This window comes from Asparagus officinalis, chromosome 6 (genome assembly GCF_001876935.1).
Source record: "Asparagus officinalis chromosome 6, Aspof.V1, whole genome shotgun sequence".
In the NCBI taxonomy this organism is placed as follows: Eukaryota; Viridiplantae; Streptophyta; class Magnoliopsida; order Asparagales; family Asparagaceae; genus Asparagus; species Asparagus officinalis.
Window position 1 is genome coordinate 32,815,962 of NC_033799.1, and position 26,011 is coordinate 32,841,972.

Below are 26,011 nucleotides of genomic sequence, written 5' to 3' on the forward strand. Positions count from 1 at the left end.
AAGACTTCTTAAATTACAAATAGCTCTTTAATTTCACATACCATATAATAATATTATAATAAATCATTGGCGCATGAGGTGGGAGGGTGTAATGGTCTCGAGAAGTTCTATGTCCTTAATACTAGGTGATGATGGAACCCCCTACTATCAATTTTAGAGATAAGAGGAAAGTCTTAATCTCATTCATGTCCCAATCCCGGACAAAACTAAATATGAGCATTGATTGAAATCTTTGGACATTAACATCCTAGTTGTTTAATTTTTGGAAAAATTGCTTCTAGGCCCCAAAATTCAAGTTTCAATGTGCCCCAGCCCCTCACATTTTTTTAATGTGTTGCAGCCCCTTTTTTCGAAAAAAATTGTGTCCAGGGTCCTCTATCATGATTCCAGCTTATGATTAGACATGTCAGCTCATTATTAGACATGCCAGCTCCTAAAATCCTAATTTTACCCTTTCTCTTTCCCATGCCATCTCATCCCAACTCATGTTAACTGTTATAGATAATATGTTAACTAATATAATTTCATAAATATGTTTTGAGCTTAATGTGTGAATTGTAATAGTTAACATGTTACCTATAATAGTTAACATGTTAACTATAATAGTTAACATGAGACGAGAAGTTCCTCGGGACAGCGCCGACGGCGGAGTAGGGGAGGGAGGTGGGGGAGGGGGACCGGAAGAGGAGGAGGGAGGTGTAGGGGGAGGTAGAGATGGTAAAATCAGGATTTTGGAGGATGTTGCATTGGAACTTGGGGAGAGGGGTCTGGACACAATTTTTTTAAATTATAAGGGCTGCAGCACATTAGATGGAGTTGGGGGGGGGCACATTGAAACTTGAATTTAGGGGCATTGAAGCAATTTTTCCTTAATTTTTATTTGATTTGTAAAGGAGATTGATGGCTAAGCTATTTAATTTTGAATTTCAAACTTTATATTGTAATTTATTTAGGGAAAATATGTCCATGCCCCAAAATGAGAAAGTTCATGTGACCCGCCTCCTTGTATTTTGACTCATGCGATTTAGCCCCAAAAAGTACCAATTAATATTTCAAGACCCCTCCACGTCAGCAGTATAAAAAAAGAGATTGTATTTTAAAAAAAACCCGAAATTACCCCTCCACTTATCTTCCCCAGACGTCTGTTCCACAAAATACATGGAAAGTCACGCCCATTACTGTGATCTGATAGAAAAAAATAGAGGGAAATTTCCCGCCTTTTTTGAACTCTATCATGAGCAATAACTCATGTTAGTTCTAAGTTATTTAATGTTAGTTCTAACTTATTTTATGTTAGTTCTAACTTAGTTATATTTCATGTTAGAGCTATTGTTAAGTAGAACTAATATAAATACTTTAGGCTATTTGGTCTAGTGGTAATCCTTATTTTATATTAGTTCTAACTTATTTTACGTTAGTTCTAACTTCGTTCTAATTTATGTTAGAGCTAACTTTAAGTAGAACTAATATGTTTATACCATGTTATAATGGCTATGTTAGTTCTAGTTGAGCTCATGTTAGTTTTGGTGGTTCTCGTGTTAGTTCTAGCTGATTTCATGTTAGTTCTACTTCCAGCTAGTGTTGGTTCTAATATAAGCGTTAGTTCTAGTGGTTATATTAGTTCTAGTTGAGCTCCTGTTAGAACTGACACGATACCTGTTAGAATTGATACTAGAGAAGCTAGAACTAACACATCATCAAGTAGAACTAATATGGCGTTTAGACCTAACAATTACGCTAGAACTAACGACTTAAATAAATTATAACTAACACAATACCAGTTAGAACTAACACTGGAGAGCTAGAACTAACACATCATTAAGTAGAACTAACATGACGTTTAGACCCAACAATTATGTAGAACTAACGACTTAAATAAATTACAACTAACATGATACCAAATAGAACTAACACTAGAGAAGGTAGAACTAACACGACATAAATTAGAATTAACATCGCGTTTAGACCCAACACTTACGCTAGAACTAACACATTAAATAAATTAGAACTAACACGATACCAAATAGAACTAACACTAGAGAAGCTAGAACTAACACATCATCAAATAGAACTAACATGGTGTTTAGACCAACAAGTACGCTAGAAATAACGCATTATATAAATTAGAGCTAACACGATACCAGTTAGAACTAACACTGGAGAAGGTAGAACTAATATAGCATAAATTAGAACTAACATGACGTTTAGACCCAACACTTACGCTAGAAATATCACATTAAATAAATTAGAACTAACATGATACATGTTAGAACTGACACTGGAGAAGCTAGAACTAACACATCATCAAGTAGAACTAACATGGCGTTTAGAACCAACAATTACGCTAGAACTAACGACTTAAATAAATTAGAACTAACATGATACCTGTTAGAACTGACACTGGAGGAGCTAGAACTAACACATCATCAAGTAGAACTAACATGGCGTTTAGAACCAATATTTACGCTAGAACTAACTCATTAAATAAATTAGAACTAACACGAGCTGGTAAAAATTAGAACTAACATGAGCTGATAAAAATTAGAACTAACATGAGCTGGTAAAAATTAGAACTAACATGAGTTGCGATAGAACAAACATGAGCTAACTCTAGTTATTTATGCCATTTTTTAAATTCTATCATGAGCTAACTCATGCTAGTTCTAACTTATTTCATGTTAGTTCTAATGGCAAGTAAGAGCTAACTTTAAGTGGAACTAGCATTAATACTTTGGCTACTTGGTCTAGTGGTAAAGCTTGGTAATTTGGAGAGGAGGTCAAGAGTTCAAACCCCTACACCTACAATATATATTTAAAAGTCTTTGATTGATTGGGTCTTGGGCCTTGGAACTCTTGGGCTCTTTGTTAGTTCTAACTAATTTTATGTTGGTTCCAACTTGCTCTTTGTTAGTTCTAACTTACTTAAAGTTAGTTCTAACTTGCTCTTTGTTAGTTCTAACTCACTTAAAGTTAGTTCTAATTTGCTCTTTGTTAGTTCTAACTCACTTAAAGTTAGTTCTAATTTGCTCTTTGTTAGTTCTAACTTGCTCTTTGTTAGTTCTAACTCACTTAAAGTTAGTTCTAACTTGCTCTTTGTTAGTTCTAACTCACTTAAAGTTAGTTCTAACTTGCTCTTTGTTAGTTCTAGTTCTAATTCATGTTAGTTCTAACTCGTTCTTTGTCTAACCCATTGCATGTTAGTTCTAGTTCTAATTCATGTTAGTTCTAACCCACTGCATGTTAGTTCTAGTTCTAATTCATGTTAGTTTTAGGCTCTTGTGCTCTTTGTTAGTTCTAACTCATTTTATGTTGATTGTAACTCACTTCATGTTAGTTCTAGTTCTAATTCATGTAGTTACTTTCACCAACATAAAATCTATAGACAATTGGGAGTACACAAGCTCATACCTGATATAGTTACTTTCACCGTCCTTCTCAAGGGAATGGCTGTGCAGGGAATGTTGAAGGAAGCAGCAATAATTTTCTTTTAAATACTAAGGAGGGGATTTATGCCAGATGCCGTAGCATACTGCAGTTTGGTCGATTGCTTGTGCAAGCATAGCAATCTAATTGCTGAGTTTAAACTTTATAGAATGATGCTTAAAAATGGTGTTCATCCTGATATTATTGTTTATAATGTTATCATAAAGAAGGTAGAACGGACAGAACTAACATGGCAGCGAACAGAACTAACGAAGGAGATAACAGAACTACCATGAAAACGGGTAGAACTAACGTAAGAGATGACGGAACTAACATGAAAGCTGGTAGAACTAACAGTCCAGTCCTTAGAACTAACAGTCCAGCCTTTAGAACTAACAGTTCAGCCCTTAGAACTAACATTCCAGCCCTTAGAACTAACATGACAGCCCTTAGAATAAACATTCATAGTTCTAATTTTCCTTGTCCCCACTTTCAAATTCACAGGTTCTTAGATTCTTTAGTCGACTTTTAATCACATTGTCTTCAATTTTTAGCTAAATGTCGATATGCCTGAAGATTCAATGTGAGCTTTTGAAAATTTCTGCTATTAATCTCTTATACAAAACTCTGTCAATCACCAAATCACACAAGAAAAAGGCATTAAAGGAAAACCCAAACTGCTGTTCAAGAATCCAAGGAGATCCCATTTCAATTAAATGAAAGAGAAAAACTACAAAAACCCAATATCGATTCCCTTCATAAATTACAAGAAAACAAGAGCACTATCTTGATTAAGACATTGATTTTGGTAAAGATATTCCGTAACTTAGAAAGGGGAGAACAACGATGCATCGGACCAAAGCTCCGGGCTCCGTTAGCTCGCGGGTCCCACCGGACCATGTTCCGTGTTTGTCGTTGAACCCGCGTTCACGAGCTGTTTCCAAGATGACTCCCCAACCTTCGACTCCATGACCACCGTCCTCGCCTTCGCCTTCCAGGAGAGAGAGAGAGAGAGAGAGAGAGAGAGAGAGAGAGAGAGATGAGATGGGGTTAAAGGGATGAGCACAGTTACCAAGCTCAATCAAACCAAAGGGTAAATTTGTAACTTTTGTTGGGCTTTTCTCAGGGTCCGATACTTTGGGGCCTTAACACAAATACAGTGTGTATTTGGGGCTTATACACATAGGCCAGAATACAAGGGGGCGGGTCACATGAACTTTCTACTTTTAGGGCCTAGACACATTTTCCCATTTATTTAAGATAAACACTATCATTCAAACTATCTACTTTAACTGATTAAAAAACTCTATTATCATCTTCTCATAATAAAGAGATTATCATTGCCTTTTCTTTCATAAGCATTGAATTTGTTAGTTAATAGATGATATGTAAGTTATAATCTAAAAAAATATAATTAATTATATCTCTTATTACACTAAGATACCATAACATATTCGAAAGGCGTATAAATAAATATATATAAACTAAATAAATCAAAACTAACCCTTGTGAGTATGGGATTAATACTTGTATATTTTTTTATATCAAATGCTTAAACTTTTTACCTCCCAGCCAATGCAGCGGATGAGTCCGTTGTACTTGTGATGTACAGGACTACAATGATATTGGGCCTTAGTTGGCCTGGCCCATGTTACCTCTCAACAGCAAACAGTCAACAGTAAAACCTATTATCAAAGCGAGCAGTGAAGAAGAGATTTGAGAAGACGAATGTGAGCAAATCAAAGAGGACTGGTATCATGCTTCGAAGAGCGATTATTGGATTCTTAGTCGTCGGATTTCTCTTCATTGCTTTCTCAATCTCTCAGAAGCGAAAAGCTCAGGTTTCTCTCTCTATCCTTTACCTTTCTTTCGCATTCGATGCAAAATGATTCCACTTGGGGGTTTTAATTTCTGGGTCTCCTTAATTTTGACCCTGTTCTCAAGATCTCAAGTGGGTTTTTCTCATGATCTAACAAAGGCAGTTAATTTTTTCCAAAATTTGAAAGAATGAATTAGTTTGAGTTCATGTATGAACTTCCAAAAGATATACGTGTAGGAGCCAATGTGCGAATATTAAGAAAGAGGGGTTACTGGTGCTTTGAAAATTAGTAAACTGAGAGCAAGAACAAGGAGAATGTTGAGGTGGTGATTGTAAAGTAATTGTGATGAGCCTTTTTGGGCTGTTGATGTTGGTGTTTTGCGTTCATATATCTTTCATAGGAATAATTAGTAATGTTATGCTGTAAGTGTAAGGTAAGGATCTCCCAACTGTTTTTGAGGTGCTATATATGTAGGTACGTGAATGTGCGGGCATGCATACATACATATGCACATGTATTTGTGTACGTATTTACGTATATATGTATGTACTAAGGTAGGTAGGTATGCAAGTGTAATGATTTATATTCAAAGAGCAGTTTTCGGAGGATTTGGTCTTGAATTTGAATGTCACCATCCTTAATTAGAGATACGATGAAAATCTTATATTTTTTGTGTTGTAGTTTCAGGTCTCTAAAGAATTACATGATTCTTTACTTTTGGGTTTTCTCTAATCAAAGTTGTTTAAATACCCAAACCAACTTTTTGAGGGGACTCGGTCATATTATAGTAACTCTGAAAATTATCATATGACACAGAATAATATTTTAATTTTACTATTTATCTGAGATCTATATCTTAATGAAAGATTTATTAGAGAATGAAAGTTGTTGAGCTCATGGAGGTTTAGTTCACGCCCCGCTACCACAATACACACACAAAGTGTAACTCAGTGGGCAGTGTATGCACAAGGACCAAACAACATCCACATGCAGACACCTACGAGTCTCAATCAATATAACTAGAACATGCACAACCAAATACACAATAATCATATATATATATCCGTATATCAGCATGAATGAACACCAGAAGCAAGGCTTAGATGTCTCAACAAGATAAAGAGATAACAGAGTTAGGACAGTGGCCATGAGAAAATTAACAAGGCATCTCTAAATTGGAGCGTAGTGTCAAATGTCCCATAGCCACTAGGGAATATAGCAGTCTTAGCAGATATCCAAATGTAAAAGATGTACATAGGTAAAAGGATAAAGGGATAAGCGTAAGGCATTTGTAAGTGTTACTTGAGCTCTGCTGCTCCTGCAAATAAAGGTGATACTGTAGTGTAGTCTCAAGATCTGAATTTGGACAAGTAATTCTAGGTCTCGCAGCAAGCTAACAACCAAGCAGTAAAATGAAGGAAGATAAGCATGCACATATATAGAAGATGCAATATGATATACATGAGCATGGCTTGGATATGCAGCAATAGATATGTAGTGAGCAACGTTCGTGTGAACAATATCATAAAAGAGCAAGTTTGCACAATAGAGTCATTAATACTAGTAAATTATAAACCTAAGCATGTGATAGGTGTAATGATGTCAAGTGTGTTCATCATATTTCATGAGTCTTGTTTGGAAAGTAATGACAATATTACCTAAATCAAGATCAAGGCAAAGCAACAAGAGGTAATGAACAAGTGGTGGATTTGATAAATATGGTAATCACTAAGCCCATATCTCACTTGAGCTTGTTGGAAATACTCCTCTTTATCAATCCCCCTTTATTACTCATATATGATCATTTTATCAGATCATAACACTTGAAATGTTGCTCACTAGTTTTCAGATGGTTTTCATGCAATATTCATGGATCAGATGTAGATGAACTCAATCATCGACCATCTAGTGATCACCCACTTCATCTCATAATGTCACCCATGCTTGGAACTCTAAAACGATATGTGGTCGTGAATCTCAAATGAAGACATGTTATGACTTGATACAACTTATACCAACAATCAGTTGGTCTGAAGTACCTCAATAGCTATTGTACCACAAAATATCAATTTGTTTCCAGTTATCACATCTCAATTGCACAATGCCACAATCAATCATAGTGAAGATGTTTCCTTCTTACTAGACATGTACCCCATCAATAAATCTCAAGTTCATGTCAGTAAGGACATACCTGACATTCTCATGTTACCGCTTGTAATCATGTACAGTCACACGTAGTGCGCACCTTACGTGTTATTAAGGTAAGATTATCATTTACTAGGTTGTCAGCAAGTATAATCATGCTACAATGTGGCACATATAGGAAAATGTGTATGATCACATCATGTGAAGGATGTATAATTAACAAGAATGTGATCTAGTGTGTAGTCATGTTGCCAACAAGTAGGCAGGTATAAACTGTCTGTAAAAGCAATATAAGACACAGATCAACATGAGCAATTTTCACTGTGTATCGTTGAGAACAATGAAATAGTCGAATGTCTTAGACTTTTCTTGCTTCTCTGAGATGAATAGCAAAGGAACTTACTGATTGTACTTTAACAGATGCTGAGTGTCAGCATTCCATGTCTGTTGAAGCACTCAGCAAATGTCTATAGCTCCGTGCTTCTTTATGAATACTATGAAAATCAATATTCTGACTTTGTTTAAGCAGACTCAAAGAGTTGAGGGTCTTTGTCTATCGAATACCCAAAGACGCAGCAGGTTGTTGTTCATGTACATAGAAAACTGATGTTTAGGCAAAGACTTAAGAGACTATTGTTTGTGTCTATCAGCCAAAAAACAGACACTTCTTGTACTAATAATTAAGCATTTTAGAATTACATCAATGATCAAGAATAAGATATTTTCAGTGTAATTCAAGTCATTTGTGTGGTTTGACAATGGATCTTCATGTTTTGAGCATAATAATAGTACTATGAAACAAGAACAATGATCTGGTCTCAACAAGTAATCAATCCAATCCTCATCAAAATCGAATCTCCATTGCATCTATCATACATAAACAGATCTACATCAAAATATATCAATTTGAATATCAAAACTGATAGATTCAAGATTTGGGGACCATGATTATGAAATTCATGGACAATCTCATCTGAAACCCTCAAGATTCATAAAACAATATTGAAAACAACTAAAATCAATTAATCTGTCATGAATTTATCACCGTCAACAAGAAAGAAGGATCATATATTAGATGATAAAGTTATGATGATTCTAGTATATGAATGAACTGGAATCACTGAATTGATCTAATAAACTCACAATCCAAAACTACAACAAGTAATTGAGCATAAACTTACAATCTAATAGAGAATACTACTAAGAAACCATCGATTGGAAAAGGAATTGATCAGCTACTTGAGAAAAAGAAGGCAATAATTCACATGCTTCTACATAGATCTCTTGAAGATCCCCAATTCTCATCTTTTCCTTCACAAATAACCGTGAGCTAAAAGAAAAGGTTTGAACTAGGTCAAATGGCCTTATTTTCATAGGATAAACTAATAACAATTTGTGTGGGCCTCACACTTGGCCAACTAGAGTTGAAAATTCAAATTGCTCATGAAATTCTCCAAACTCTCCAATGGGGATCATTCTCTTATATTGGACAAAGTCAAATTTCAAATGTAGATTGGTCAAAGAAACAAGAAACTGTTTTAGATCATATAGAAATGCATCCAAGTGGCTACATTCAACGATTTACGACATATGGTGTGTATACATAATATATAATTTAGGCTATTACAAAACTTTTCTAGAAAGAGGAGATCGAGGAGATGTGAGAATCTGTTTTGCATTTCCATTACATGATTCCTCAACCTTACCCTCTGCACGTATATTTTCCTATTGCTTTTCTTTATTTTTGTTAGTTGTACAGTTGCAAACTGTATCTATCTTTTGGTAATTTGTGTGCGTGTGCACATGCGTCTGTTAATCTTTGGAAAACTTTTTCTAAGGCATGCTCCAAAGCACACGTAATTCAAGGGTAACCACCTTGAAGTATAGAAGAAAAGCGATTTTTACCTAAAAAAATAAACCTCACCAGTTGAAGCATAACTGAAGTGTGTGTTTTTAATCTCATTATGTGCTTCTATCTTGAATCTTACACTTTAAAATTAGGACATAATTTTAGGAAATGATTTTTTTATTAAACTAAAATATTTCCATATTTATTCGTCTTCTTTTTGTCGAACTTCAAGGCGTCCCTACTTCTTTTTATTGAAATTGAAAAAAATAGTCATCCTATGTAATTCTGTAATTCTGTCATAGGTCTGATACTTCTACTCTTAATGAGCATTTATTTTTACTATGATGCTACCTTAACTTGTTTGTCTGACAACTCTAAATTTTAGATTGATTTCATGTTTCTTTGTGCAACTGAATGTGTGTTATATTCATTTCTAGTGTAACTGTATCGGTGGTATATTCATTTCTAAGAGTCAATCTCAATCTTTTCTCTTCCATAAATTTATATGTATTTCTGTAAATTTAGATTGAGTTATAAGCGTGCTATCATAGCATAGCTACACCCTGGACATCGATATCCTGGTGTGAGGTTTTCTGTTAACTATTATTATTATTATTATTATTATTATTATTATTATTATTATTATTATTATTATTATTACTACTATTATTATAGCATCGACTAGATGGTGCACCCATCTTTGATTAGGCATTTTCTAGATCACGGTTATTTTTCATACTTTTACGAAAGTCGATACACGGTAACCTTGTGGTTAGTGACTTATTATTATTATTATTATTATTATTATTATTATTATTATTATTACTACTATTATTATAGCATCGACTAGATGGTGCACCCATCTTTGATTAGGCATTTTCTAGATCACGGTTATTTTTCATACTTTTACGAAAGTCGATACACGGTAACCTTGTGGTTAGTGACTTAGTGCATAACATTTCATGCACAATCACTTTAATAAATTGATAAATATAGGGTTTAACAAAGGGAAATTGGATGGAGAATATAAAGTGTATATAAGCGCATACCTAATACCCTGAGTTATATATATAAAGGGCCAAAGGCCAATACTTGACTTGAAGTCATGTTCTCGTGATGTTTTACGAGAAAAATGACTTATATACATAAAAACATTCCCCCTCTAATTCAAATAACAAATAATAAAGCATAATATGCTTGTGTGTTTTGTGGTAGTGATTATCTTGATATCTATAGTTAGTATCCATTTTAGTCACCTTTAATTTATGTTTCATTTCTTCTTTTATATCTATCACATACACCTACACGTGCACAATTTCTTATTTTTACATGCTTGTTCATTTTCTTATGTGGAATATTGAGTGAATATAGTATCTAAATTTAATTTTTTAATAAGAAACTGTAAAGTTATGCCATATGTCTTCAACGTAGCCATGCAGTATAGAAAATAGACATATTGCAGATGTAGCATAGTTTATTGTAAACAGTCAACATTTATCCTATTCCAACCCTTTCCATGTCTAAAAGACCTGAATATAGTTATTACCACTATATATAATACACTTATTTATAAAGTTTAAAGTCAATATAATTAATTTATGAGCCTTACGCCTCACGTTTAGAAACTTATGCCTCTATAAAATTTCTAAAGCTTCGCCTTCCACTTTTCTAAAAGAAAAAGAGAAGAAATCTACTTTGTCATTAATGAAATGTTTAGGCATATATTTTGCCATTTCCTTCCACAAATATTTAACCTGATCAAAGGCTAAAACTAGTGCATATATTTAGCTAAAAGTAGGGGGTAGCTATGGATAAAAGTAAACATGTTTGCACTTTATGTTGTTACCTTTATATGAAGCAAGAATAAGGTTAACTTATTTATCTAAATGGGTAGACTAAAGTAGGAGTTTTTAACCCATTTGCCTAAATAAATAGGCCTAGCTCTGGTATGTCTGACATGCCACTCCTTTGTCGGAGGAATTATGCTACATATTGTAGGGGCAAACTAAAGTAAGGATAAAATTATGTTATCTTGCCCATTTACTCATATAAACCCCAACAATTGTTAAAAAAATTTATAGATTTTCCCCTTATTTTACGCTAGTTTCTAATCATTTAATCTTGCAATCTCTATGATCTACTTCTTTTATTCTTTTACATTCTAGAAATATTTTTTGTTATTAGTGAAATTAAGGAGCTTGAAACTTTGTCAAGGCTTTTATGTTTTGGGTTATGGGTTAGTGGATTTTACTAGATCTAATTTTAGTAGGTACATTAATTTGGACAAGGTCGTTGGTCTTCTGCTTCTCTTATTAGTATTTCACTTGTTTGTGAATTTTACTCGATCTAATTTTAGTAGGTACATTAATTTGGACAAGATCGTTGGTCTTCTGCTTCTCTTATTAGTATTTCACATGTTTAATCTAGAGAGTGAAGAAAAAAAATTCTTGCATCCTCTTAAGGTAGGGTGATTGTATATATAGCTTACCCGATATGGTGACCATTCTTAGCCAGGCAAAGAGCAATGACACCCTACAAAAACACAAACCTTCTTGTTAACAAACCCATTTCTCGGTTACATGATATAGAACGTAACTGGGATTTCCAATTTTTCGTGGTATTAAGGGTTGGATTTTGAACTTCTATAGAACTATAAATCTTGTAGGCATGTCATGCTTGCATGCTTACGGACGTCATTCTTAAATTTTAGCCGTGAGAGATCATTATCATGTTCATCAAAGACTTTTGTCATCAACACGGGTTGGTTATGGAGTAAGGTTCTATAAAAGATTGATAAAATTTTATAACTCGATGTAGTGACAACACTCAATTAGTGCCAATTTCTGTCTTAAGAAATTTATGAACTTAAAGAGTGGATTTCAATCGGCAAGTGTCCTCCAATTTCTTAGACTAGAAAAGGTCTACAGGTAGGCGAAAGATGATAGATTTTCTATAAATAATAGATTTAGTTTAAGTCTTTGAGATGGACTAGAGGCCAACAACGAAGCAGAACACAAGTCAAAACTATAAGACTTATGATGTTATAATGAGTATGGTCATCTTCTTTTAGCACCATTAACCGCTAAATGAGGAAAAACTCCATTGTGGCTAGCGATTAATGAAACATTTTGCATTGTACCTATGTCTTAAATCTTTCAATGGCTCTGTAAGTTTGGTTTTAAAGGAAAGCATGCAAATTATCATGTTACAATTTTCATTATCTACTTTTAGAAGTTAATAATCTTTTTAGGTTCCTCTACAGTTGTATGAACCATGATGTCATGACTATTAGTAGACTGTCTTTCTATAATTTGTTGCAAAATCTTATGTAATATTGTTGGAATTTCATGTTTTCCTTTTCCATGTTGATTTTAGTAGGACAATCTTCTAATTATCCTTGATCAAAAACATTATGAGGTTTTAATGCTTGCCCAACACTTTGGTCATTCTAGAAATAGAAAGCACAATGTGTGAATACAGCTTCCTATATAATTTTTATATCTTTGTGGGTAGTGAGCTAGGCGAGTTACACTGTGTTGCATTGTTTTAAATATCCCCGACATGACCCGATATATCCCCCGATATATCCTGTTACAGGGCTTACCGCAACCGATATGGTCTTTAAATATCCTTTACCACTTTTTGGCTATTTTGAGTGATAAATCCCCGATATGACCGATATATTAGCCGATATGTGGACTAATATATCTTTTTATATAGTTTGTTGCAAAATATTATACCGTGTTTGGAATTTTTGGGCGAGATATCAAGATTTTCCCATTATATCAAATGATATTTTGCCCTAAAAAAAGCAGATCCAATGTTGCAACGCTGCTTTGCACTTTTGTTTGTTTTAGAAGGTTGATTAGTGATCCTAAACATATATTATTCATATTTTGTATACTTAAATTTAATTACATATGTTGAGATTACATTTTAATGTATTATACTATGTATGCAAACATTCATTATGGCATTCCGATATTTATCACATAACCCCGATATTTCCCCGATATCCGCAATCCGATATGAATTTTGGCCATCCGATATTTCCCCGAGATCCGATATTTAAAACCTTGCTGTGTTGATGTTATGCCTGAGCGACATAATCTAGAGATCTACTAATATGAAACCAAAGTTTGGCATGAATTATTTGATCTTGGTTCTAGAGCATGCTTGACTCTAAGCTTGGTGGATGAAGCTTAGTTTGGATTAGATTGAACTTTAATAATTTGGTTAGGATTTCTAGAAAGAGATGATATTCGACAATGAAACAAAGAAATATTCAATAATGTCTATTTTGGAACTCTTAAAGGATTAGATGGAAGAATATAATGGTAAGAAAGAGATTTTTGATAGATTATAAGGGTTAACGAGTGATGAAATGACTAATAGTTTCAAAAGCTACATGTGCTAGGGAAACACAATTTGGCATCCATGCAAGCTTATTTGACCAATTATCTTCGTAACTTCTATGAGATGGAGGCTAGCTTATCCTATGATGTCCACTTACATAATTGTCGTGACGTAAGACTTTATTTTAATAGAAATGAATGTGCAATTGTACAATGTGTAAATCTGCTTTACTGTTTGCATGTACACTGCATTAAAACTAAGTAATACATCTCCCGTAATACATCTTCCCAGCAAAAAAGTAATATTATGGATAAAAAATACAACATAAAGTCATACAAGTGAATACTAAAAACACAATTGGCTTTTTAAAAGAGATAAATCAGCGATAATTGGCTTCACCCCCTTCTTGCATTATATATAAAGACGAGAGAGATCATATGACATGTTTATCACATGCAGATTTTTGCACATTTACCATGGACTTAAATGCTTTGGCTACTTTGGATTGAAAATCAATTGGTTGTTTATTTTTCTTTTATATTCTACATTATGTGCTGTTTTTGTTCATACTCTGTAGTTAACACTATATATTAATTGATATCTAAAAAATCAAAGCTTATTCCTCAGAAAAAGGAAATAAAAGGAAAGGGCATTTTTATTCAGTTTTTCCGCTTTTATAGTAAGAATGATAATGAGATATAAATTATGTACTTCCATGAGTGTGAAGCTACTAATGTTTTTGGTGGGATGCTAATGTATAATTGAATCTTTCTTTCATTTTTTTATCATAGCACCTCATTTACAAAGTTTTAGCATAAAGTATAGATGTAATATTTCTTAAAAAAAATAAAAATCACATTTCTTGAAATATTGTATCATAATTTGCTTTATTTTCTTAGGGGGGATTTGAAGCGGAAAAAATTCATGAAATCACACACAGAGTTTACTTGGATGTTGATATTGATGGACAACATATAGGTATGTAGTAATGTAGTATGTCAATTTTTTTACTAACATGTGGTATGTTAGCTTTAATTTGTTGAATTCAGATCTAGAACTAGTCAGATTTTGAGCATAACATCAAATATTTGTCATACCTTAATTTTCCAAAAAGATTATCCATCTCTTTTCACTTGATCCATCTTTTTTATTTCTCAGATAGCATATACATGATGTGATCATCATGCAAATATTAGGACTTTTTCTAACAGAAATAAAGTAAGAGACTGTAGTCATAATGTTTGAAAATGTAGTGTCCAGTTTATTTTCAACCCGATTAATGTTAGGATATGTGAAATATTATTTCTACCATAGAACCCAAAAGTTGAAGGCCTTTGAATTATAACTTATTATATGCTTTAATCGATATATTTTCTTTTCAAAATATTCTCAACACATAAATAATTCACCCTATAGGTTGTTGCACATTACATCTTTTTAGAAAAAAAAATCATGATTGTTCCTTGGTTTTTCTTCTATTTCTTAATCATCTAAAGTCATGTGATATCTATTATCTGTAGTTGTGTTTCTTGATAAGCAGAAACTATATGGATATGTGTGATATTTATTATAAATAATTATGCTTCCTGATAAGCAGAAACTATACGAATATATGTAAAAAGATAGTTGTGATGATATTACAATCCTACATAAATGCATTGAAGCCTATCATTCATTAAGAATAAGTCAGCTAGCTAGTTTAATGGATTGTCCTTTGTATCAATACATGTGATCAAGTTGTGGTGCTTGTGCTGAAGATAGAGATAAAGACCAGAGCAAACAATGACACATGCAAGTTTCTCGATGTAAAGATTACCAACACGAAGGAAAGTTAATGGACCGGGGGCATGATTATGGTACATTGTGATCACCTAACAAGGAACAAGGAAATCGAGATTGGCATCACCCATGAACTCCAATCTCTCGTCAGTGATCTCTGGCTTAAATAGATAGTCGAAAGAGGAGTGAGCTAGTGTCTCTTCTAGCAATCAGCAGCCTTCAAAATAATCTCCCAAAACCTCCTCAATCTTCTTTATGTTTTCTTTCGTTCCAATCACATTGGCCATCTTATAGTCTCTTAGGTCAAACCATTTTTTTAACGACAATTATGATCCTATCCAATTATCCAGTCAGGTTATTTAGAAAATAATAACATTGTATCTCGACAAGAGAATTAGTACATAGATACATGACATAGAAAGTAGGGATACCTCTCCAAATGAAACAAACAAAAAAGAAATATTTCAGTTGAATAAACTCTAAAAATATTAAGCAATCTCTAAAAAATCCATAAGAAAAATTATTACAATAAAAATAGAGAAATCACCAAGTAGTAAACGCAAGAGCTCCTCTCTAAGGCAATGCAGGGAGCTATGCTCCCTTATAAGCAATGGAGCATATGCTTTGTATTATACAAAGAAAGTGTTTTATAGCCTTTCTGCTATCTTCTCTTTGCTTTGTTAAAGCACTAGCAACAGAGAATTTTTTATATCTTTAATGTGACCTACTTTTTACATATCACCAACCTACCATGAATTTTTCAGTTGAAACCGGAAAAATGCAAACACAAGACAAAAGAGAGAAAAAAACAATATTTCTTTAGTTAAGCTAACAAAAAAGAAAGAAAAAACAACATTTTTCAGTTCAGGCCATAAAATAAATGAATAACAATTAAGTAACTCATAAAAAAATATCTACTTTCTCCACTTAAACTAAAATATCAAAAGAAAAGGAATTTGTTTGTAAAAACAAATCACACAATAGAAATAAGAAAAATTGTAACTTTTTCTCGGGTTCTACCGTAAATTTCTTGATTGAGCATTTGAACAAACGAGGGTTGCTCGTAATAATATTAAACTTGGTAACCGGTCATGTGAATAAAGTTTGAACTAAGATTGAGGAAGTCCTTAAAGAGATTTAGTACTTTTGTCATCAGATATAAATTTATCCCCAGTACTTTCAGAATCTTTGTTTTGATAATAGACTAGCGGTTAATTGAGAAAATCATGTGACCTTCTCAGGTCAAATCGATTCCTTACAGCATTCACGTACCTGTGAAGTTATTCAAATAGATTACTTAGAAAATAATAAAAATGACTAATATGTTAACTGTGGAGAATTAGTGCATAAATACATGACATAGAAAGCGGGAAATCCTCTTAAATATGGGAAGTGTTGTTATCTATCATGTGACCACTAAAATATTGAGAAATCTAAAAAAAAATCCATAACAAAAATTGCTACAACACGAAGAGAAAAATCATTGGGTGGCAAATGAAAAGGCTCCTCTCACTAAGATACTACAGAGAGCTATTCTTCCTTGTAAGGGGTGGAGCCTATGTGTTATACAAAACATGGGCTTTATAACTACCACCACCCCCCCTCCCGCGCTTTGCTATAACACTAGCAATAGAGAATTTGTTTATTATCTATCATGTGACCTATTTTTAACATATTACAAACCTACCATGACTTTTTGAATTGAAGCCAAAAAATTTAACAATAAGAAAACATAAACCTAGAAAAAAGAAAGAAAACAAACAATATTTTTGAGTTAAGACCAACAAATAAATAAATAAAAATCAAGCAACTCATAAAACATACATAATCTACTCACTCAAAGCAAACCCCAAAAGAAAGAGGAGTTGATTGCAAGAAATACACCAAGGAAATAAGAAAATCACAATTTTTTCTTAGATTCTATGATGAATTACTAGGTCGGGCACCTAAACAAATGACAGATGCTCATAATGATATTGAACTTGGTACGAGATCATGTGAATAATGTTTGAACTAAGATATGAGGAAGTCCTTCAGAGATTTAGTACTTTTGGCATCAAATATAAAATTTATCTTTGTTACTTTTGAAATCTATGTTTTAATAATAAAACTGTCCACTAGAATGATGTGACCTTCTCAAGTCAAACTGATTCCTTAAATACAATCACACACCTATCTAAGTTAGGTTATTTAGATTATTATAACCATGAGTAATATGTTTGCAATAGAGAATTAACACATGGACACTTGACACAGATAGCAGCGAATACCTCCCTAGAAAAAAGAATTGCTACAACAAGAATAGAGAAATCACCAAGTGGTAAGACATTGTAGAGAGCTCTGCTTCCTTGTGAGTGAGGAATGAAGTTTATGCTTTATATTATATAAAAGTGGCTTTATAAGCCCGCCTCCCCCCTCCTCCCCCCTGCAGCTTGTTTTAGCACTAGCAATATTTGTCATGTGACCTATTTGACATAATCCAAACCTACCCTGGATTTTTGAGGTCAAGCCATAAGAAACTCAAGCACAAGAAAATGTTAAACCATGACAAAAGATAGAGAAAAAAGATAACATTTTTGAGTTGAGGCCAAAAAAAATAAAAAAAATTAATCCCTTTTAAAAAAATACATAATCCACACGCTCCGAGTAAATTGAAAATATTGGAAGGAAAAAAAACACAGAAAGTAAATCAAGTAAACCACTACTTGATTTGGATTCTAGTATGAATTGCTTAATCGGGCACCTAAACAGATGAGGGATGCTCATACTAATATTAAACTTGATAAAAGATCATGTGAATAAAGTTCGAACGAAGATTGAAAGAAGTCCTTGAGAGGTTCAGTACTTTTTTCATTAGATATAAGTCTTATCTTTTGAACTTTCAGAATCTATATTTCAGTAATAAACTAGCGGTCCATTAAAAAGAGCATGTGACCTCTTCATTGTCTTTGAATCTAAACTCTATTGGAAAGATCACAAAGATGACTTGGCTAGGGTTAGAGATCTAGAGTTATACTTTGAGAGAGAAAAGGACGATTAGAGAAATTTTGGATAGAGGGTTTAAATTTCTATAAGAAGAAACTAGCAAGCAACAAATGGAAGGTCACAGACGGGAGACTAGTATTGATTGTTGAGGGTACATTCTGAGTTAGCAGGGGCGTCACGACTTATGAATCTATACTGCATCTGCAAGCTTTTTATCCCTTATTTTGATTTTTTTCTTTACTTTATTTTTCTATCCAGCTCACATGATTCTTTTTAGGCTATTTTTAGTACTTTTTCAAATTTTACTATGGCTTTGTAAGAATGAAAATTGTTACAAATATGCATAGATATATTTGTACCCGGGTCCCCATATCTTTAAGTTCTCTTAAATGATTCCCTCTATGTTAAAAATTATTAACTTAAATCCAAGTTAACTAAATCTCATTAACCTTGCATTTTTTCAGCACCTCTTTCCTAGATATTTTTCCCAGAAAATCTTCTTTCTCCCTATCCTTTGCTTGCTAGAAGTCTTTATTACAATCAGTTATAGGTGATACATGTAACTATCTAAGGAAAATGAGAGAAAAATTATCAAGATTAATGTACTTTAGTTAAAATAGAATTAACTATTTTTAAATATGGAAATGATCCTTCTTTTTTAGGTATCATGCATTTTTAATTCATCTCATTGACCATCCAACAAACAATTGGCTTCTTTCGTTGACACCATTAGTTGATTAGCTTGTTTATGTTCTCAGATTGACAAATTAACAGTATTCTAACATAAAACTACATAACGAACTAAACTATCATGCCATATACAAGGTCCAAGCATGTGTACGATTTCAATAAATGCTAACACACTAGCTCGAATTTTATAAGCTGTTTGGAATTGGGTGACGATAAACTTTGCGTAAGGTGGACAAGCAATAGTAGGTTATTCCCCCTTTTGGGAATCACCTAACAACGCCATTCGATGATTGTCGTGTGGCCAAATAAGAGTAAATCATCTTAAAGTTTGGTTGTACCTTTACTCTATTCCTTATTTACCTAATTATCAAAATAATAGATTTTAATTTGATTGCACACAACGTTAACTAGTCCCGATATTTCTATATTGTATGACTAGTTGTTTCGACAAAGAATCCTGTGTCGGTTCATGAAAGGGACTAGTTGTCGGTTCATGAAAGGGACTAGTCTCCATGCTCAATCATCTGAGAGGCTCAACTTCACCCCTAGCATACAATTTAGAAATCATAGAGTAGTAGACCATTTGCTCTCATGAATATTCGACAATGTTGTCAACTTGTCATATCTCAACAATCCACATCCCTTATGGTAGCAAGTTATCACCCTTTTGCACTATCCATCAACTAAGACAATAATAAATCTTCCGTGTTGATCACATCAAACATTCAATATTCTAATCACTAAGGTCTAGAGATGCATGTGCAATTGATTAGGAGAAAATATAGGATATATCGCACAATTTACAATCTAACTAATACAGTGAGAAGTCATATATAATCACTAAATAAATCGGTTGGAAGCAGTTGGTGAAGGTTTGAAATCCAATTAGTATTAGAGTTGAATTTGACCCTCACAATTATTCACAAATTTGGGTTTCAGTTTGACCGGTGTAAAATTAAATATGCAATGTGTATATACTGCAAAAAGTGGTTCAACACATTTTTAAGTGTTCATATGAATACGTGGGTAAAGTTTCAAACATATACCTATTCATATGTGGAAGTTACGAGATTAAACGATAACTCAACAACACATACGAGGTAAGCGCACCTCACAATCGACTTGGCCATTGAGCCGAGTCGATTATGCTGAATATGTTGCGTCTGACTTGGGGTCTCAAAGTCAATGTGGCTGTTAGCCCAAGTTATCTTAGTGACAAATTTTCAGATTTTTCTAGGTTTTGCTTGCGAAGGGTTTTCAACGCTGATCTTTTTAGAATTGTTCTCCTATTCTTATAGGGTCACAAGAAGAGTTTCAACACCAGACTTATGGAGTCTATCGTAGATATTAGCACTTAGGTTTTCTTGTTGATTTAATATGAATAAAGTCAAGATTTTTACGTTGATTTTCCGATGAATTCAATTTAAGGTCAATTTAATCTAAACTAATCTAGCAAACACGATTTATTACAAATTTACTGACCATAATTACATCGTTAGAGCTTCTAATGTCATCAACATTACATCTATTGATGTTGAAATTAGGTATCTATGATTTGTGACTACATCATTAGGAATTAACATAAAATTAATATATGAAGTAGAAGACTCTAGAAATAGATGTACAAATATTGTGACTTATGTATGCACAACAAAAATTTGGAATCTAGAAACAAAGCAAAGCTAGGGATTTGCCTAATTGACTATTTATCAAATCTTTGCTGCTATGGCGAGATGAACCAGTGGAATACTGTGCTCTTCATGCGATGGATTAATGGCAAGATGAAGCAGTGGAATGCAAATAGTTGTTTGGGGGTGAGTTGTGCATAAAGATTATTTATTGATTCTTAAAATTCAATTTAATTTAATTAGATGTTAGTCCCTCAAATCTTTAATAATTGTATAGTACTCCCTTAATTTGTTGAAATTGCTCATACGTCTCTCAGAACCTAAGAGGTCTTGCAATTTGGTCTCTCATTGACCCCAAAAACCCACTATTTCTAACCCACCACTTGCATAATCAGTCTTAACTCACAATACTCCGTTTTGAAAATCATTTTTTATATTTAAACAGTTGAATATTAATAGAAAGTTAATGCATACTTACTTGGGTGGATATTTAAAATACATTCTAACATTTTTAACATGCTATGGTATTTGATATTTCTTCTTGTGACATGATTTTTAACTTGTCCCGGTACCTTTCATGTTTTATTCCTAATTTATCTTAATAGAGAGTGTAAATTATATAAAGTTGCTACACGTGTTTATGTTGAATATATCTTGACCATGGAGTAATTTTTGAAATTGGGAGTATATGTTTCTTAAAATTTCCTTTGAATCTGTTTATATATACTCCTTGAGTACTTTCTATGTATTAATATTTGAGAATGTAGTTTTTTGTCAATTTTTTTCTCAGGTAGAATAGTTATTGGGTTATACGGACAGGTGGTTCCGAAGACCGTGGGTACGTTCTCGTACTACTACTGTTTTGGCAAATTCATAATGATACAAGTTCTGATGGTTTAATATAAGTAATGATATTAATAATCAGATGGCAAACATGATTATATAGGCGTCGGTGGTAGGTGTTCATGTTTCTTGATTATCATCACTATATTTTTATTGTTTGGAGATAGTGACATTAATAATGACAAACGGTTACTCTTTTTAATTCTCATATCAAGAAGAAATTTAACAATGCTGACTATTCATGATCAAGGAAGAACTCATTTTACTACATGAGTCTATTATGCTAGCTTCTCTACGCATGAGGTCCTTGTTCCAATCATTGGCCATGATAGATAAGGTAACTTGTACAACCTCCAAATTTCATTCAATCACCTTTTCTCTTTTCTATATTGTTTAGGGCATTAGAATCATTATGATTGTAGAAAGTCAATCTTGGATGTAACAAGATGGAGATTTAGACTCCCTAAGAGTAACTAGTTTAATTCTTTACTCGCTTGAACATAATGGCAGATCTTCGCCCAATATTTTAACTGTTACACAATATGCTTGCATTTCATTTGGCCAAAACATTGGTTTAGTTTGATATCTAATGTTTGTTGAGAGAGTAGTTGTTTACTATTGTTTAGTCCCACATAGGTTGGAACAAACTTCTTTGTTTCTTTAGACACTATAAATAATATCCTAGAGAGAGCTAATAAACTCACTAGGGTTTTTCCTAATTACACGGTATCAGACACACCCTCTTTTTTTCTAATTTTCTAAACCCTAGCCGTCACCATCCACAACCAAAACCTACCTGACACTATTCATCCGTCCAGAACTGTTCATTAGACACTATTCATCCGACGATACTGTTCATCCATTGGTAAAAAAAGTTAAGCTAATCAGATAGCTTATCAACTAGATCTTCATAGATCTTCAACTAATTATTTAGCTTATCAACTAAATCTTAATCTTCAGGTAATCATTTAGCTTATAAATTAGATCTTTAGTTAATCATTTAGCTTACCAATTAGATCTTTATAGATTTTCAGCTAATTATTTAGCTCTCTGTTACGATCAGTTGTTAACAATCTCTTTGAGATAAATGATAAGTCGTTTTTTACAGGATGATTTTACTTATTGAACTAATTACTTGTGTTGATTAGTTAATGATTTGAATATTAAAAATTAACTTGTTGTTAAGTAAGGTTAATAGTTTATCTCTGGGAGATTAGTAGTTAAATGATCTTATTTGTTGTATTGACGACATCCTCCAGTAAGTCTGGTTACTGGTATTTGGATTGATGAGATGAAGACTCATACGGAGGTGCTCTCTAGCAGGATCACCAACCAAAAATTGAATGAGTCCAATTACCTATTTTGAAAGCAACTGTTTCGAGTTTATATTTCAGGACAGGAAAAGAATCATCTTACAGATGACCCTCCTATACCAGTTACTACCTCTTGGAAATAGGATGACACTAGTCTACTTCATTAAATTTGGATGGCTAGCAATTCACTCTAATACAGTGAAACAGGTGTGGAAGTTCTTGGAACAATTGTATTCAGGCCGGGAACATGCTAATCGGGCATCTGATGTTATTCAGGAGTTATTTCGGAGCAGGATGGATGAGCATAGTTAGACTTTTGAGGAGCATTATAACAACTTTAATCGCCTTGCAGAGTAGCCGAGACGGATTTTTTTCATTACGGGAGATATTCAGAAGATGCAAGATCAGTGGGATCAACCGATTGTATTCACCTTTCTTGGTTCTCTTTCACAGTTTTTTAATTCAATAAGATCATAAGTTATTGGGAGCTTTGCTATACGTTCTTTAACAGAGTCATTACTTTTTGAGATTAGTAGTACCAGTTGCGCTAGCAAGTACTACCGCTGAATCTGCAAACAGGTCTGCTCTCGCCACACAGAGTAGACAGACAACTAGTCGAGCTGGTGGTCATGGTGGAGGCCGCTTTGGTAGACGTGGAGTATGTTTTGGTGTACGTGGAGGACGAGTGGTAGTTCACGAGGAGCTACATGAGATGGTTTATCTGGTCTATCTGTTGTCATTGTAAGAAACCGGGTCATATGAAATTTCATTGTCCTTAGCTACAAGGAAAACAACCCCAGGGTGTACATGTGACTACACAGGAGAGTCCCATGAATGAAGACACCTGCCGTCAGTTTGAGTGGTTTCAGCTCCAGGTATTTTAGCAATTGAATACTCAATCCTCTACTACTACGACTACGCTTGCCCAGACAGAGAAACCCACTGCTTGCCTTACATCGTCATCGTCTCATACTTAGGTTATAAATTCAGGAGCAACTGATCATATCACTGGGAACCGAGGTATATTTCCTTCCTGTACACCTATCACCTTCTTTCCTTCAGTAGTATTGGCTAATGGATCCACCACACCTGCTATATCTTTCTCGTTTTCTATTTAATCTCCTATCTGTCAGTAGAATTACTAAAGTATTAAACTACATGGTATAATTTTTTTCTACACATTGTATTTTTCAGGCACTTGGGACGAGGAAGACGATTGACACTGGACGTGAGCAGAACGACTTGTACGAATTGAACTTTGCCCCTTCCTAGGTGGCATGTATTAGCTACACATCATCCTTTGAAGCACATTGTTGGCTTGGTCATCCCCTCTTTCAATTCTTAAACCTTTGATTTCAGATTTAAATCATGTCGAGTCTTTAGAGTGTGAGTTATGTCAACTCGAAAAACACCAATGGGTGTCTATCTCGAGTCGCGTCAATAAACGAGTCATAGCCCTTTTGATTTAGTACATTCCGACATATTAGGTCCTTGTTCTGTTCCGTCCAAACTCGTTTTCAAATATTTTGTTAGTTTTGTGGATAATTTTTTTCGCATGACTTGGATTTACCTACTTAAAAGTCGTTTGAAGTGTTTTTTGTTTTTAAAGTTTTCTGTGCTGAGGTTAAAAATCATTTTTACAGTACCATCAAAACTTTAAGAACAGATAACACTAAGGAATATTTTGAAAACGCTTTTATAAAATATTTGGAAGAAAATGAAATTTTACATTAGTCTTCTTGCACTTACGCACCCCAATAAAATGGGGTTGCTGAGCGCAAAAATAGACACTTGCTAGAAATTGCTAGGAGCTTGTTATTCCATCGTCAAGTTTCAAAATATTTTTAGGACGATGCCATTTTTGACAGCCTTATGTAATGCGGTGGGTGCTAGAAAAGAAACATGTATCTAGTATATATATTGATGTGATTAAAGATATGTTTGATAGAGTAACAACAAGAATAAAAAGTAATGAATGAGAGATTAAACCATTTCTTATTACTATAGGTTTACACTAAGGATCAGCTTTAAGTCCTTATCTTTTTGGATTAGTCATGGACCAACTTACTAAGTACATTAAGGACGAAATTTTATTGTGTATGTTGTTTGTCGATGATATAATGTTAGTTGATGAAACTAGAAGAGACGTTATTTCTAAAGTAGAAAAATTAAGATAAGCTCTTGAATCTAAAGGTTGTAGAATTAGTAGAACAAAAACATAATATATAGTGTATTTTTACTAAAACTAGGAAAGGAAGAGAGCATATGGTACATATTAATAGCCAAGAAATACATAAAATTAATTATTTCGCTATTTAGGATCAATCATGGGGTATGATGGTGAGATAGAGGATGATGTTTTGCATCGAATTAAATCAGGATGGTTGAAATAGAGGAGTGTTTTGGGAGTCTTATGTGATCGTCGAATATCAATGAAACTAAAGGGAAAATTATATAAGACGGTTATAAAACCAACTATGCTTTATGGGTCAGAGTGTTGGACAATAAAAATAACATGTTCAAAAAATGAGTGCAGAAAAAATGAGGATGTTGCGATGGTCTTATGAGTATACACTAAAAGATAGGATAAGAAATGAGTGCATCCGTAGTAAATTAGAGGTTGCTCCCGTTGAGGATAAAATAAGATAATAGATTAAGATGGTTTGATCACGTATAACAGAGATCGCTTAGTGCCCCGATTAGGAAAAACAATAATATTATAGTTAATGGGGTTAGGAGATCTAGTGGTAGACCTAGAATGATTTAGTTAGAAGCAATTAAGAAGAATATGATTATGATTAACTTAATGGAGAAGATGGTCCATAACAGAATGGAATGGAAGAATTTGATTCATGTGGCTGACCCGAAACATTTAGGATAAATGCTTGATTGTTGTTACCATTTTGACAGTATCTGATCAATAGACTATCCTCATGTATCTTACAGAATAAAACCCCGATCTCCCTTTTATATCCGGCTGAAGATGCTTTTCAATTAACTCCTAAGATTTTTAAATCTCCGTGCTTTATTCACAATCATAGTCCTCAACAGACGATTTATATTTAAGATCTCTTAAGGGTATTTTTCTTGGAAATTCTAGGACTCAAAAAGGATACATATGTTACTATCCATTCTTGAATCGATATATTATTTCAGCTGATATTACGTTCTTTAAAAACA

General features: G+C 33.5%; 1 protein-coding gene across 2 annotated transcripts in view; it reads left to right on the forward strand.

The window, feature by feature from the left end:
• The window catches only part of LOC109846412 (peptidyl-prolyl cis-trans isomerase CYP21-1), a 35,967-nt gene continuing 15,055 nt past the window's right edge, over nucleotides 5,100-26,011 (forward strand). The window contains exons 1-3 of one of the 2 annotated variants that reach the window (XM_020415650.1): nucleotides 5,100-5,264; nucleotides 14,493-14,571; nucleotides 21,466-21,513. In XM_020415650.1, the coding sequence (XP_020271239.1) occupies nucleotides 5,181-5,264; nucleotides 14,493-14,571; nucleotides 21,466-21,513 (211 nt within the window). In that variant the 5' untranslated portion in view covers nucleotides 5,100-5,180. The remainder of the gene's footprint in view (nucleotides 5,265-14,492; nucleotides 14,572-21,465; nucleotides 21,514-26,011) is intronic. The other variant, XM_020415651.1, reaches the window with a different exon arrangement.